The 16,602-nt window shown below is 40.8% G+C and overlaps 1 protein-coding gene across 6 annotated transcripts in view; it reads right to left on the bottom strand.

The window, feature by feature from the left end:
- rapgef6 (Rap guanine nucleotide exchange factor (GEF) 6) overlaps positions 1-16,602 on the bottom strand; it is a 136,185-nt gene that overhangs the window by 35,421 nt on the left and 84,162 nt on the right. For all 6 annotated transcript variants that reach the window (XM_080867145.1, XM_080867146.1, XM_080867147.1 and 3 more), the window contains 5 exons: positions 11,623-11,754; positions 7,262-7,442; positions 5,457-5,593; positions 2,195-2,353; positions 1,093-1,245 (listed from right to left, as the gene is read on the bottom strand). In XM_080867145.1, coding sequence (XP_080723271.1) covers positions 1,093-1,245; positions 2,195-2,353; positions 5,457-5,593; positions 7,262-7,442; positions 11,623-11,754 — 762 coding nt within the window. The remainder of the gene's footprint in view (positions 1-1,092; positions 1,246-2,194; positions 2,354-5,456; positions 5,594-7,261; positions 7,443-11,622; positions 11,755-16,602) is intronic.

The following is a 16,602-nucleotide window of genomic DNA, read 5'->3' as shown; positions in this document are numbered from 1 at the left end:
ACACACACACACACACACACACACACACACACACACACACACACAGACACAGAACAAGTATTTTACAAGTGCAAATGCTTTTTTTGAAGAATTACTGATAATTTAGATTTGTATAAGAATAAAATACCTCAAATATCCAAGGCTACATTCCTGATTTCTGTGTCTAGGGGAATTTATTTTCCTAAGCAGCAGACTTAAAGTATCGGTGACGTATAAACGTCACTGTTCTTGTTTCTGTGAGTTTGTTATTGTTAATGCCACCATAGCAGAGGTTTCTCGGGGGGGATGTTTCATTTGACAGGGAACAGAAACTAGAAAAGAATCCACTTTTGTCAGACACAAAAAGAACAAAGCCAAAAACAGAAGCAGAAATGCTAACACTTGTGAATCGACTCTTATCCGCTGGACGTGTTTCAGAGCCAGCAGCTTTTCCTTGGAGCAGCAGCCAAGAGAATCGTTCATGCCCATTATCGGATCAATACCTTGGGCTGCCTCTGGAGATTCAGGGAAAGGATCAAAAGGGTTTAGGAAGGCATTACAATGTAGCGTAAAAAAAAAAAAAAAAAGCTCTGGCAAACACTAATAGTGCTAACTCTGTCTCTTAACAATCACTGAACAACATCGAGCAGCTACACTCGTATTTTTGTAAGATGATGCATGTGAGGGGGATGGTCGATTTGTAATGATGATGTACTTAAATCAATCACGGGGCATTTGAGTATTTCTTTTAGCAGATGATAACGTGTGAAACCTTGACTTTCTGGTTTCAGAAGCAAGTCATGTTACAAGCTCAGGGTGAGATTAAACGTGCTTATTAGCTTCTGGCATGATTATAAGCTTAACCTTGACCTTGGGTGTTAATCCTTCAGCGTGTCTCTGCCTGTCTCATCTTTATTAGAGTATGTTATTGCAAAAGGTTAATTGTATTTTGGCACCGAGTCAGTTAAAGAAAAACAAAGAGTGCCACTCTGTCTTGATCCTACGTTTGAATCTCAAACATCTTTTGCGGTTGAGGTTGGGTTCACACAAAAAGCAAAGCAGGCTCTTGTTCTGGGACCCCTCTGCTGCTCTTCAACGTTTTAAATTACTAACCTTGATGACAATGTGTCCTTTCCTGGTCCCGCTGCGGTCCAGCTCCCGGTGTTCCTTCACCATCACAATCTCCCCCTCTTCTTCCACCTTGTGCGTATTCCTCTCCACATGGTTGAGGATGCGCCAGTAGTCCTCCTGGGCGATGCAGACAAACTGGTCGAGGATAACATGAGGACAGCGGATGAACTTGTAGTAGAGCAAAATACTGCTCTGCACCACATTCGGGTATTCAAACAACAGCACAGATGTAGAATTACGGATGGTAGAGAGAGGCATGGGAGGGACGAACGGATGAAGGTAGGAACGTCCAACACTAACAAAACTAAACCCGATACTCTGCCTAAATTTAAAGTACCTATGGTGGTCCAAAATCATCTCAGCTAGCTATTTTGCAGAAGCATCCTTTGCTATAAATTAGACACCAACTAAACTAACCTCCCATTATACCATGGTGACAAGACGGCACGAGTCTTTACTACTCTAAAGCATCGTCTCTTGCTATGCCTTCCCTTGAGTAAATCATCAGTTTCTGCATTTGCCTAACCAAGCCCTACCTCTGCAACTTCCTTTGCATATAAAGACAGGAAATGATGTGTGCAGCAGAGGAACTGGCCAGTGTGGACAGAGGCAATGTTACCGCGAGTACACGCTAGGTTTCTTCTACCTTTCAGGTTCCTGCTCTATATTAAGACCAAGTTTCTCTGTGAAACCCACAAGGCTCTTAGAAAGGCTGCTAGTGTATGCGATGTGAAAGATATGACGCAAGCTACGCCTGTGTCTTCACAACTAAAATGCTGTATTCAATTTGAACTCTTTTTATTTAATCATTCCACCTTTTTATAAGAAGATTATGAAAGAAGGGAAAGCGTACGTTTGACACGTAGATTTCGCTGTGATTGCAAACCACTACTGGGCGCTTGAAAGAAGAAATGAAAGCAGGACTTCACTTTGTGATTCTCGCACTGTGACACACATTTTCCAGAAAATGCTTAAACACAGCAAGATTTTAAAGAAAACACAAACCCCTCACAGCGTTCTGTTAGTTTATAAAAGCAATGATAAAAAGTGTAATTATAACAGTGTAAAAATCGATTATTTTTACCTGGCAATCATCCCCTTTGGTGCGAACCTCTCCATTCATGTACTGCTTATCCAGTGAGGGTGAGATGCCGAAGCTGTTGCCCATACAAAGAGTCTCCGTTCTCCCATCGTGATGGCTAATTTCGACTGCTCCGTTCAGAATGACATACCAGTGGTCCAGCTACAGACAGAGGGGTAGAAATAATAGAAATAATTTTTAAAATGACCACAAAATAAACAATGTCAAACTTTTGTTTTGCTTGAAGAGATTATAAATCTAACAGCATTGCTGATTTCTATGTGTGTGGTTTTTTTTACTTTTCTTTTATCAAAACAGGGTAAAATGGGTACATCTGTTAAAACCAGTGTTAAATACATACTGGCTCGACCGCAGACGAGCAAAAAGGAATCATTACCGTCACTTGGCATGGATTTATCTTGAATCATTAGATTTACAGACCTTTACAGCTTCACTAGAACGTCTATTAAAATGGCAATACATTACTAAACAACTAAGCTGTAGTGCCTCTTCACCTCACTGTACAATACCTTGTGCAATACTTTTTGTAAATAGTCAACAGTGCAATAGACTCAATACTTGAAATGTGCAATTCACTTGTATTTTTATTTTTTATTCCTATTTATTCTATTTATCCCCTTTGTATATTTTATTTATATTTGTTTCTGTATTTATATATATGTGTGTGTGTGTGTGTGTGTGTGTGTGTGTGTGTGTGTGTGTGTGTGTGTGTGTGTATATATATATATATATATAACAATTCTGTAACTGTAACTTCGGTCGTTGCTGTGCTTTTTTTGGAAATCGAATTTCCCAGAGGAACCCACCCGAGGGATTAATAAAGTTCTATCTTATCTTATCTTATCTTATCTTAAATGTGGTAAATTGTGAGCATAATGTGCTTTGTGTGAGGTATGAGTAGGCTGGTGAAGAGGTATTGTGTCTCTAGTGGTGGCTTTTGAAAAGGAAATGCTAGCAGGCATAATATAACAAGCCATTCATCCTGAGTGTGAGCGGACAGAGGGCGGGTGAATGAGCCCTGGGCTCCCTCTGCAGCAATAACTGATATTTCCTCCTCATTGCCTTTTCATTCTCTTGCTGTTTCTCACCTAGCAAATCTCCGATTCTACCCTCTGTGCTTCACAGTTTGGCTCCCACATCAATTTCTAATGCTAATAAATAATAAAAATGCTAATAAGGTGGGCTACGATGATCCGCAACACATGCGCTGTGAACAAAAGTTCTCTTTTAAATAAACTTTACACAAATATAATATTTCCTGTAGGATAGACCATCTGAATTTATTGCTATGAGTAATGAAGCCTGCACGGGTAGGGAAAATGTTCTTATTTCCTATTATCAATCTGGAGTGGCGTTCTAACACCGCCAGGAAATGAGTAATTAAGTCTGAAATGCGGGTTAATACATATTACTGTGGTATGAGTTAAAATGTCATTGCTTCCATTGACTGCACAGACACATCCCAGGCCCCACTTATACCTTCAACACCTCTCTTTTACCTTTGCATCCCTGTGATGCGCTCATGGTGCAGATGTGAAGTTGCCCTTGCCGGACTAAAGTATCTAGCAAGCCCGACTGAAGAGGAGCGTGCATAAACAGAGGGACATCTTTTTAAACAGCTCATCAAAAATCGCCAAACACGCAAGTTGGTTCCGCGCAGTTTGTCACACAATGTGTCTGCTAGCTAAAAGGTACAGTTCTCCCAGCAAGAGAAAATGGTAAACGGCCTGTATTTGTATAGCGCTTTACTAGTCATCCACCCATTCACACACACATTCACACACTGGTGATGGCAAGCTACATTGTAGCCACAGCCACCCAAAACATACAATGTAACCAAGTAGTAGGGTAGGTTGTACGAATGGAGCTCATTTTGTTTGTTAGCATTTAACTCATTCTATGAAGAAGTATAGAAATGTACTATAAGACGTTTACTTCTGTTATTCAAAGGTTGCATGTAGCAGCACAGCTAATTACAGCCTGTACACAAAGAAAAATCTACTGAAGCTCCCATAACAAACGAATATGCGACTTATTTTCTAAGTCACTCTTTTCCTCGAGCTGCACTGAGGTTTCTCTCGCATGCAAAATCCCACTTTAACCCCTGATCATAAGGACAAATTCTTCTTCTTCAAAAGCGTCTTTCCATGTGACACTCCCTCGACTCCCCCATTGTCCATTTTCTCTTCCTTTCCAGCATATGGAGCACTTTCTCTCTCTTTTCTACATCTGTAATACCACTTTAGACTCTTTAGTTTCCTTTCCCTCTTCACACTCACTTAGCAAAGTCATGCTCACTTCCGAGAAGGGCCAAGTGCTTCTCTTTGACCTTCAACACCGAGTCCACAGAGAGGCAGTGGAGTGGAGGAAAAATGCCCATCAACTGCCTCGACACAGACGGTACGGAGTTGGTTACACAGACGCACATCACCTATTTGTGTCTTCTTTCCACTAAAGTGCGCGTTTATGGTTTTGCCCTGCTGATGTGTGTTCCCGTCCTCCTCCGAGCTCGGCGGCTGGCAGTTCATTGCCATTTATCACCCTGTCAGTTCTAATGCTGCTGCATGTAACCAAACAGCCATGACAGGGCCCCCGTTTCTCAGGCATGTAACTTAATTAATTAGCTGTGTAGCAGCTCGAGTGATTGACGGGGCTTATATGCTGCGGTGACTTTGCACATACCAGTTTTGCCTCGTGAATTAGGATGGCGAGGATGTGTGTGCACCTGTGCACGGGAAAGCGCACGTTGCTCCGTATATGTTCTTCTGTCGTATGTGTGAAGGCCTTTATATGCTCCCACATCTACATCACTGCTTTCCATAATGGGTACGTTGGCGTGTTTGCAACTGTTTAATACTTGTGCGCACTTATTTATGTCTTTTCAAAGGTTACATCACTGTTCTGCTTGATAACAAAAGGCAAAGTTAAGATTTTTTTTTCTACTGTGATTACATTAATTGCCCAATTAAGATTCAGCAACTCAGCAAACAGACCTTGTGTCAGACTGAGTAAAGATAAACACTCATTTAACTATTAAGGGAATTTAGTGTGTTATCAAAGCAGATATAATAAAAAACATACTTTGCATGCTGTAATTACACTGGAAGCAATTAATCTAAGTCAGTAAAGTGGCAAAATAGGATGGTGAAAAATGAATACCACTAGTTGTTGTTGAAGAATTGAATTCTGAAGGTTAAATAGAACTTGTTCAGTTTCTGTGTGTCCCTTTTCACCCTGTTCATACCTCCTGTTTGTCGTGGAGTATGACTGTGCCGGCCTGCTCCACCACTTCGAACATCATGACGCTACACAAGTCCCTCCGCACGGACATGGTCATGTTGGCAAAGGCAGGCAGCTGGTGCATGAACTCCAGCAGTTGCTCTGTGTTGCACAAAAAGTAAGCAGCAGAGAGAAGAAGTCAAATGAAAAAGAAGGAGGAACAAGCATGAAAAGACCGTGCACAGACTAAAGCGATGTGTCTCAGGTGTTCAGGGCAAAATGCACATTGATTTTTTTCTTCTTCCCCCACCACAGACAAACTGCAACATTTCCAAAACGATCTATAGATTTTTAAATGGTCTGCAAGAAAATGTTACTCATATACTTCACCAGAGCAACTGCCAATGTCAATACAAACACAAAACATTTTAGGATGCTTGTCGTCTCAGCCCTTGGTGCTCTGAAATGCTGTAAAAACTCGTGATTAAAATAGAAAAAAAAAATAGAAGAGGACTTGCAGAACTCCAAGGACAATGCTGCATTGCACACCAAAATTTTAATCTCTAAATCTTATTAAATTGGGCTTGAGCGTTGGCACACTGCTGCTGACAAACAAACAGCAAACATGCCTCCACATCAGCTCTTAAGTCTTAAATCTAACCCCTCCAAGCACAAGTGGATCAGCGCGCACTACTAGTTTTTATGACTCCTCAGAAACATTTACAAGTTCTACCTTTCCTCTTCATCTTCCCTCTGCCTCCTCTGCACTGCAGCTGAGAGCACAGTGACCCAGCTCCAACCTGCAAACTATGCTGCTTGGCTCAGTAGCTCCTTTTTACTCCTCTTGGTGTTAACACCTCGTTCAAATCTTCCCTTTTCTTAGTAAAGGAAAGTAGCTTAAAGTGCAACGCGTATAGAGTTTTCCATGGGAGGAAAACAATCATAAAATGTAGATTTATCACGTTTAAAAAAAACACTAGGAGCTAAGCACCAAAACTCTAAAGGGTACCAGAGGGTTCATTTCGATGACTGCCAATTGTCCTTAAATCTGGTTTACAGCCTCTCTATCTTGTGATATATTAAAAAAAATAAAATATTACATCAGTTATCCCTTTATAGTAATTTATTACATTTTTAGGGGCCAACAAAGGTGAAAAATGTAATAGAAGTTCCAAAAAAAGGGAGAGAAAAACAAAGATCCTGATTTTCGAAACTTTAAGTGCCCTCTCCTGCTTTATTTTTCTTTTAACCATCTCATCAGCCCCAAGGACGTATTCATCAACCGCCTGGGAAAAATGTCTTTTTAAAGCCCAGAAAGCCCAGCGAAAATATTTTTATCTGTTTATTCAGGAAAATTCTTTCAGAGAGTTTCTGAAAAGCATCAAAAAAGTAACTAATGACGTGAAATAGAATAATAAGAGTTGGTTGAATTTGGGTTCAGCCTGTTATCCCTTCAGTTGTTCTCTGTGTCAGGTATTTCCTCTCAATGAGCTGTGCTTGTAATGCTGAAGGCCATGAGAAGGCCAGCCTTCCAGCAGGCACGCAGCAGGCCAGGCCTTTGCTTCTCTCAGCTCTCTGATGCAAGCCCCTCCTTTAGGACCCCACTTGGTTCTGTTAATGAGGTTGCCTCTGAGTGCCTGCTTGAAAATACAGACTAGTGTTTTGGGACAGCTGCAAGGGGTCTTTATGAGAGAGGGAAATTTGTATATCACTCATCTCTCATTCTGTACTAAATGAGTCTAAAAATAGCCACTGAGACAGCCCGAATCTGTCAGTTTATTTTAAGTCACTTTTATCCCAATTCAATCAAATCAAAGTTGTCAAACTGACCGATGTCGTCGTCATTGCGGTCGACAGGATCTTTTTCTAGACACTCTCGGACCAGATCTCGGCCTAGGAGAGTGTCCGAAGCTCTCTCCAGGTCCTCATCTTCCTCCTCCTCCTCCTCACTGTCCACTGCAGCCTCTGGAAGTCCAGAAAGGTCGACATCCCCCAAATCACTCTCTGTGGCCTGGGAGCAAAACACAAAGAACGAAAAACTGAATATTGGTCGGTTAGTAACATCAAAAAAAGGAAGGAAGAAGTCTTTGAAGTCCATCATGTCTCATTTAAATGACAAATGAATTGAACATTTTACATATTAAATGTGAAGGCTCCTTTCTTATGGCTTATGAAAAAGATTAAATTATGAAATTCAATCGCTTTTGATGGGGCTAAAATTGCCTCAGTGTCAAATGGCTCGACTCTCACATCATTCTCGAGCTTCCAATTCCCAAAATAACGTGACCTAGAAATTCAAATTGGGGGTATTGATATTTACAATGACAAGAGTCCTCTCAGGCCTTGTAAAGAGGAGTATGCCATTACAAGACAGTTTAAAAAGCACAACACGGTGAGCAATTATTTGCAATTATTGAAAAAATGAAGAGCATGAAAGACGTGCGACTGTGATGACATAAAGACTAAAAAAAAGCCTTATTGTTCATAATTTCTAGCATTGACGGCTTTTCAGTAACAATTTACTCGCATGAAACATAAAAAAGGATAACCTTGGAAAAAGCAGCTGTAGCAGCGACCGTGAGCTGCACCCAGACACCAAGTGCCAGACTACAAAAAACCAGGCCAACAGCCAAATATTTAAATCCATTCACTCATAATTCATATTTCACAGCATTTCTCCTCTGCGAGGCAGACAGATGGTTGGAAGAGTATGGATCTAAAAGGGCATGAGGCCATTCATGTCAGTTGGGAATTGAACCGTCAACTAAAGGTGAATCGAGGAGCTCTCTGGTGGTAGTGGCAGCGCTACCGGCCGTCTGTTAGCTTTTTTAGGTGGGCCTAAAAAAATCTGGAGAGCTAAGCCTGATTTAACCCCTGCTTCTGTCTGCTTTCCAAAATAATGTGAATACATGTGCTCATTTAGCCACATAATTCACTTAGACCTCCAGCATTTATCCTGTTTACTGAAAAAGAGATATTTTGTTAAATAACCACTCGTTACAACTAAGGTATGCAGAAGAGCACCTCTGAACACATGGTGATCCTAGAAGCAGATGGACTACAGACGAATGTGATTTCTGCAGCGACGTTAACATGTCAGAGTCAGAATTTGGTGTAAACGTCGTTGAATCTATCCTGCTTTGTGTCAACGGTTCAGGCTGCTAGTGAGGGTGTAAAGGTGTGTGTGTGGGGGGAGTATATTCTTGGCACACTTTGGTCCTCGTAGTATCTGATCTTTATATCCATATTCCAATTGATGCTTCTAACAGAATAGCGCTTGAACGTGACAGTGAGAACACTGTACTCAAATAGCTTCCATACTCACCAGACAGAGAGCCCCTTGGGGATGTGGTGGAATGGGAATTGCATCATGGATGTGCAAGCGACAAATCTGCAGCAACTCTGTGATGCAACCAATTCAACATGGACAAAATCTCTGAGAAACATTTGCACCTTGTTGAATTTGAGGCAGTTCTGAAGGCCAAAGTGGTCATACAATACTAAATGTAAGGTGTGCCTAATAAAGTGGCCAGCAAAATACATATTAATTAGCCTTAGCTTGAACAAAAAAAAAAAATCCCAACAATATTACCCTAAATTTATCAGTAACTATTGTGCGTTTATCTCTTCATTTGCTCAGCTACATTATTCGTTTTTTCTTCATCTTCATTCTTTCTACATTTTGGATTTACAGTTGAAAAGACAGGCAGAGATATATTAGCTGTTGATATCTGGTGGGGAAAAGTGAATTTCCTAGTCTATAGATTGTAAGATGGCCTTGCCAGCTAGCAATACAATCAAGCTCTTAGGCTCTATGGATAGTTGGGACATGGCCAAAGTGTTTTTTATGTTTTTCCAAACCAAGGGTATTGAGCTAATAGTCCATTCAAAGTTCAGGCCTGCTGTTGTTTTTATAAATTAGGTTGAAGAAGCCATTTAGAGGACTTTTAAAACACACCTGCTCCTCAGACCTTTCCTGTTCCCGGATAGTAGATGAATTTAATCTGGTTGAATATAAGATGGAAAAAAAACAAGCCAGGAAACATATGCGAACATAGATGTGCAGCTGAACTTTTTAAAACGTGCTTTCCTCCTCTTGTAATAATTAAATGACACGGCAGTATATGGAGCATCTTTAACACATTGAACTGTCGAAAGGCAGATTTTTTTAAATTAACTGTACAAGATCTAACATAGGAAACTTTATTTCCCTTCTAATTATTAGTCCATGCAGTTAATATGTCTCAGAGACTAAGACAAAATGCAAAAAGCCTTTTAACAGAAACATTGTAGGTAGTGTGGGAGAAAAGGGGTAAAAAGAGACAAAAACTCATTCTCTTCCTCCTCACCGACATATCAGTCAGTGCTTCTGAGAGCCCAGTTCATTCAGAATGCATCGTCTGCCCTTTCAGGCCAATACCCCTGGTCTCAGATCAAGTCTGAGGCAGGGGGACATTTCTTAGAAATGTGGCATCAGATCTACACGAACCACTGCATTTTACCACGTCCCATCCCCAGAAAGGAGGCAAAAAGGTTCAGGATATACCACGGCCAGGAGACGAACAAGCATAAGAGAGGATTACGAGGAGTTAAAGAAAGTGATGAAAAGATGAGGAGAAAGAGGGAGGTGAGCTGCTGAGTGTTAAGCCGAGATAAAAGAGGGAGCGGAAGGAGGAAAAAAACAAAAAGAACGTGTAAGAGAAAACCCACAACAGATAGCTTTTGCTGCACTGACAGCTGAGGATCACAGCTGAGTGAAGGGTCAGCACTTTAAGACAGCTGTAAACAAACACAGAGCCGGGTCAGCGACAAGTGATGGGATCAGATGCGTGTGATAAATATCTAATCTGAGGATGAACAGAGTGAGTCTCTGTGTTAAACGTTTGACCCGGGCCGACCTGACTTACATCAATCTGCAGTCACAGCCTGAGAAAGAAAGGGGGTAGGATTTCATTTTATTTATTTTTTTAATTCAGCAAGTCTCCCCCCTCACAGTCATTTGTGGCGATTTCCTCAGTTTGTCTGCTTTGATCACTCTCCCGTGTTACCTAACCTTATCTTTCACCAACGTTATCTTGTTGGCGAACGTTTTGTTATGCGTTGTTGTAACATTTACAGCATGTACTGGAACCTAGAAAAAAAACATAAGCTGCATTAACATTCCCGGGTGAAACAAACAAATTAGTTTTGTGGCCAGCAGAGCCCACAGATCGCACCAGCACATCAACTAACTCATTAGTGTGTGGCAAACAGGCCACGCTGGTTCCCATTAAAGCCAGCAGAACTAACAAGCCACTGTCAAAAAGGACGTCTATACACATATTCACAGACGTGTGCAGAATATAGCATGTAGGTTGTAAAGTGGGGGGAAGATAGCTGAAAGACAGTGCCGAAATGTTAAATTTAGTGCAACTTTCTGTGTAAAGAGGGGGGATTAGGAGAGCTAAGGGATTAAAATGATTACATGGAAAGCTTATGTTTGCTTTTATGGGTTACTGATTTGCAATCACTCACACAGTCTACACTTAAAAGCTTGCTCAACTGCCAAAAATGTTGCAGGAATGTTAGACAGATACAAAGACAAAGGCTCTTCTTTGGCTATTTTACTTTTACACGTAGGAATTTCCCTTATGTAGATTGAGCTGTTCTACCTGCTGTAGCTCAGCTAAAGATGGAGCTGTAAGTGTTAGGTTCATTTTCTACATGTGACCTTTAATCTGCTGCAGGAAGTACAGAGGGGGACGAGTCACCAGGACGCACAATAATTAGAGAGACAAAAAGGATTAGAAGGAAGGTGGGCGGAGGGTTGATTGATAAACTGAGAACACATGAAAATGGAGAGAATTCACCTTTCAGCAAAACACACGACCAGAAACAGTAGACAGGGTTTTGTCACAGGACTGGAAAGAGTTCATTCAATTAAAAGCTTGTTTGCAGTAAAAGCATGAGGATACTTCAAGTAATTTGTGAGACAAGAGTAGTTTTAACTGACTGGCTGGATCCTATTTTACATAATACTGACTTTTTATAATGAATTTGAACAATTAAAGGAAAGAGAAGAGGAATTTGGCAAAATGAAAGGGAAAAATAATCAGCTTTGTGGAAATTTGTATCCATAAATCCATATTTATGTGTGGGTTTATTTGCAAATAAATACAATAAACTTTTACCACAAACAGGGAGGTACCCACCTGGTAAATATCTGAAAGGCTGCTGCTACCCGAGTCACTGGCGATACTGCATCCCGACTGGCTGGGCGGCATGTGCATCACCTGCTGGTGGGCATGGTCTGTTAGGTGCATCTTATTGAGATCGGCAGGAAGCTGCTCAGACAGAGAGGAAGTGGGAGATACAGAAGAAGACAAACAGAGAGGGTGAAGAGGATATGAGTTCAGCTGAGGCAAACATGCACAAGGTTCAAAAGAGGCAAACACACACACACACACACACACACACACACACACACACACACACACACACACACACACACACACAGCTGTTTCATCAGGCTGAAAGCCACAGCTGGTTTCACATGCTCCGGGCTAATTAACCTGAAGACGATGGAGCTCAGGATATTTCACATTGCAGTGAATTATGAGCCGGGGTGCAGACAGATACGATATCTGGTACACTGTGAAGGTTTGGAGGTTGCTTTGATATTTTTGGAGTGACCTTAACAAAACAATTAAACAGTAAATCCTGGTTTCCTCGTTACACAGACAGCTTACACATGTAAAGAGTACACACAAGGACACAGATGAATACTCAAACTTCAACAGAAGTTCCCTCCCTCCCTCCAAAAAAGGCAAAAATAAGCACAAAAGCACATGCATGAAACTCCAAGTTAATCAATTAAATCAGAAAATACACCAAGCAACAAAAAAGACAGTAAATAAATAAATGTGTCTACTTCCAGAGAAGAAGACAATTTCCACAAAGACGTGTGAGCTTTGATACAAACAAAATCAATATTGTTTTTATTTTGTTATCACGTTTGCTGAAAATTGCCCACATACACTCAAAATCTGAGCTGCTGAGAGCTCGCTCTCCAATAACACTAAATCCAGATACAGAATGAGGTAAAGCTGTCAGTCAAACAGTCAAGAGGCTTCCAAAGGCAAGAGCATCAAAGTGCTGTAGTGTTAACTGAGCGCAAAGGCGCAGAACCAGCAACCTCACCGGTGTAACCTATAAACATTTGCGTAGCCTTCAGTTTGCACTGAACCGAGACGCTTCACATACCACAGAGCCACTTCAAGCACAGAGGGGGACGAGTCACGAGTTTCCATATTGTGAATTCCAAGTCTCTTTAGAGAAATTTGTATTAACTGGACGCCAAATAATTCCCAAATGCACATCACAGTACACATCACTAGGAAACCTGCTTCAAAAACAATAAAATGCCCCTCAATGTAGAGATTTTCAGGGAAAATAAAATAGAAAAAAGTTCTTAGTGAAGTTGAGAATGGCGGCACTCTTCGATCAAAGACCGAGCAGCTCTGCGAGACTGGAAACAAACACCAGTGTCTGAAATGTCAGGTGCTGATTTTACTACAAGTCTATTAAATCAAGGCTGGAGAGGCTCAGAATTAGAAAACAAATGTTGCATCTACTAAACAGCTGTGGAAAAGAAAAGAACTGTCCTAAACTCAGATGAGGATGACAGAGTGTGAGTCTGAGGAATTAAAAACATTTCGTTAAACCTGTTTAACCTCAATTTTATGTGCAGGCGGACCAATGTCCGTGCTCCCCTCTCTGCACCGGGAGCAACCCAGACGATCTTTAAAATCTCAAGCCTTACCAGTTTGGGCCGGGGCAGTGTCAGGGTTAGGGAGGACGTCCTCCTGCGACACTTTGCGAACCTACAGCACACCTCCTCCATCGTCACATCAGACCGCACTTGCCTTCCAAACGCACACATAAACACTCATTTTAAGTCTGCGCGTATAACCTATGGTGGGAAAAGACTCACCAAGCCAAACTGAAGCTAGGCGAGGCTGCACGGAGCCAGGGTACCAACATGCAATATTAAAGACGTTGAGTCTGGGGGTACGCCACCCCCCACCTCTTCTAATAGGCCTGCTGGCCTCTACAACCACATTCACATAGAGGGGTGGAGTTTAAAAAGTGTAAAGGCTTGTTCTTAATGTGCGTTGTATTCAAAATTAACTATTTTTTCTATTCTGACATTTCATGTTTTATCTGGATGCTTTTTAAAATGCAATTTTGTGAAATATGTTTGCTATATTGTGAACTTAAAAATCAATCACTTACATGTTTCACTAGACCACTACACTGTTTTGGTTTTTTTAAATTGAGAAACTCTTCTCGCAGAAAACAGTAGGTACATTGTAAAATCAAAGTGTCTTGCAGACAAATCTACCTGCCAGTTCTTTACTGCATTTTTACAGGCAAATTAGTTTCAAGTGCGCTTATTATTCTGCATTCCACTCCACACAGTGTGCCAGCCTGTGCACAGCCACCTTTTCCCCTGAACCTGGAATAAGAAAGAGCTCATCCTCAAAAACTAGAGCTACAGATGGTAGTGAAGCAAAAGCCATTTAGGAAATTATTTATTATTTATGCATGAATTCTTGGACTAAAACCTGGCCATGAGAGGAAATCAGCCCAATTAGGACCAGTATTAATCCATTCACTTTTGTTTAACCCTGTTAGCTTTGCCCTACAGATTCAGTCTCCCTTACATACACTTAAAAAGAATCTGACAGCACTCGGCTAAAGTACTGTCTAAAACTACAGAACCCTAATAAATTTGTCGCAGAGCGTTAATAGTCCTATTAGTGACACTTAAATAGCAGGATTCTAATTACAAAGTGTGCTTTTGTATCATTCACATGCACATAGTGAGTCAGGCCTGAGGTTTAAGTCGTGACTAAAGGAGCATTTAAGTGAAATCCATTTACTATTAAGTACAGCTATATAAGCATATTGACCAGTAGACAACATGTATTCCATGTATTAAGTCTGTTTTGATGCTATTGACTAAATTCCACACAATCATCCATAAACAGGAGAATTCGCCAATCTTATTGTTGAGCAACACTCTTTGCTGTTTGTTGTGCTTCTTTGTGAATAAGAAGGAAGAGAAAAAGTGAGAGGGAGGACAGAGAGCGACTGCTAATTTCATTACAGATAAATACTTATTGATTTCTGCGTGATGGAGCAGTTATCAGGCAGTGATGATGAAACTCCCACCCTCATTCATTCAACAGATTTCACACAGAGGTAGAAACTAATGTATCAAACTGCTCACCGATCGAGACTCACAAACACACCCTAAGAGGATATTAACGAGGAAAAATGTTGATCGCGATCGATTAGCTGGTTAAGTTCAAAGGGGTCCAACAACAAATTGATAGAGTAAGTTGTGACAGCAGAAACTTGAGAAAACACAAGACTTGGCTGTGACTTTTAATTAAGAAACATCAAATCAGAATCAATACCTGTCTTTCTGAACTGCACAGTTTCACAGCTTGAGAGGAAATGTTGGCTACTTTAATCATTTTGGCCTCAACTGTCTTCAGTTCATCAAAAATGTTGCATTTTTTCCCAAGAATGCTTTAATATGGCATACTGCATATGCTGCAAAAAGTTACCGGTCACCATGGTTTAATCCTGCTATAATTCAAATTAAGTTGGAGTTTAAGGGGTTTGTCGTGGAAATCTGCAATAATTTTGTACATTTCCCTCTCGATGACGCTACCCTTTCAACCACAAAAAGACCCTGTAACTTTCAGCAGTGCTCACTTAAAGAACATCAGCACAGAATCTTTGGCATCTTTGGCACAGAACTGCAAGTTACTACAGTAGCTATTAGAGTAGCTGAAGCTAAATGTCACCACACTAATGCACCAGAATGATCGACTAATCTCTATAAACCAATTCAGTACTTGAACATGAAGAACCTGTCAACAAGGAGGTCAATTTTTAGTACTGCAAATTCTCCAGTTCCTGTCTTGTAGCACAAGAACTAATGACAAATCGCATTTGAGCAACCTTTGGCTGCATACGACCAAAGGAGGGAAATACATTAGCCGAAATGTAATCTCAAAACCATAGGCTGTTGTTTGGCAATGATCTGGCTTTTTATTAGCTTTCAAAAATGTTATCTGCAATTGTAATCAACGTCCAGTACAAGGAAAAGTGCTGGCTGCTACAGAAGCCCTCACACACTGGCTGGTGTCCCACAGCTGAAGGATGCCCAGACTATAACCTACTGACTCTCTATATCAAGGATGCAAAGAAAGACGGATGATTCAATCATTATCTGATAACACACAACTTAATCTGCAGGTAAAATTTAATCTTTTACAGGCAAAAAGATTAAATTCTCAATAAAAAGTTTAAACTCTGATGTGTTTTAGAACGTACAAAAACACGAACACGTGTCTTTGTGGGTTTCGCAGAGAGACTAAACGGTTAGAGGGGTGAAAGTTGACTGATGGTGGAAGTGAATAATTGTGGCTCCCATTCACACAGACTTAATCCTGCTCTAATCCCCCTCCTTTCCTCTCCCAACAGGCCAAACCACGAAGTAGGGGGGTGGGGTGTCGGGGTCTCCCATTCTCCTCATGCATTAAGGATGAGAGTTGGGAGATTAAATATAAATGTGAAAGGTTCCTTCAGCTGTACAATTCTATCATGTCAACGAGCGGGCACAATCACAGGAGGCTCGAGCAGACTCTATACATTACCAAACAAGCCGAGCTTTCACAGCAGCAATTATTTATAGAGCCAGATTAACTTGAGAGAAATAATGGGTGTAACGCAGACGTAGTCTAAGTAAGATGGCCAAAGATGGTGGGAATTCATTTGGAGCTCCCAGATCACTAGCATGTTGCAGATGACCCACAAGCCAAGATAATTTACCCGAGTTGACCAATTCATTCGTGCATGAGTTATACTCATGATGACGTTCCAACATTATTGTTTTATGTTCAAAATCTCCATTTAAAACTTTCAGTAGATGTACAGTGTTGTTGTTTTACTTCTCATAAAATCATCCAGTAAGCCACAATAAAGACTTTGTGGGTAGAAACTAATATAACTAGACTGCATCTGAATAAAAGCCAGTGGTTACATAAAATCATAGCTCATTGCAATCTAACCACCTAAATAAGGGCATTTCCTCCAAAAGGGAGAAATAATTA

Source organism: Rhamphochromis sp. 'chilingali' (assembly GCF_963969265.1).
Source record: "Rhamphochromis sp. 'chilingali' genome assembly, chromosome: 19".
In the NCBI taxonomy this organism is placed as follows: domain Eukaryota; kingdom Metazoa; phylum Chordata; class Actinopteri; order Cichliformes; family Cichlidae; genus Rhamphochromis; species Rhamphochromis sp. 'chilingali'.
Note: the sequence above shows the minus strand (reverse complement) of the source record. Positions and strands in the feature narration are given on the sequence as shown.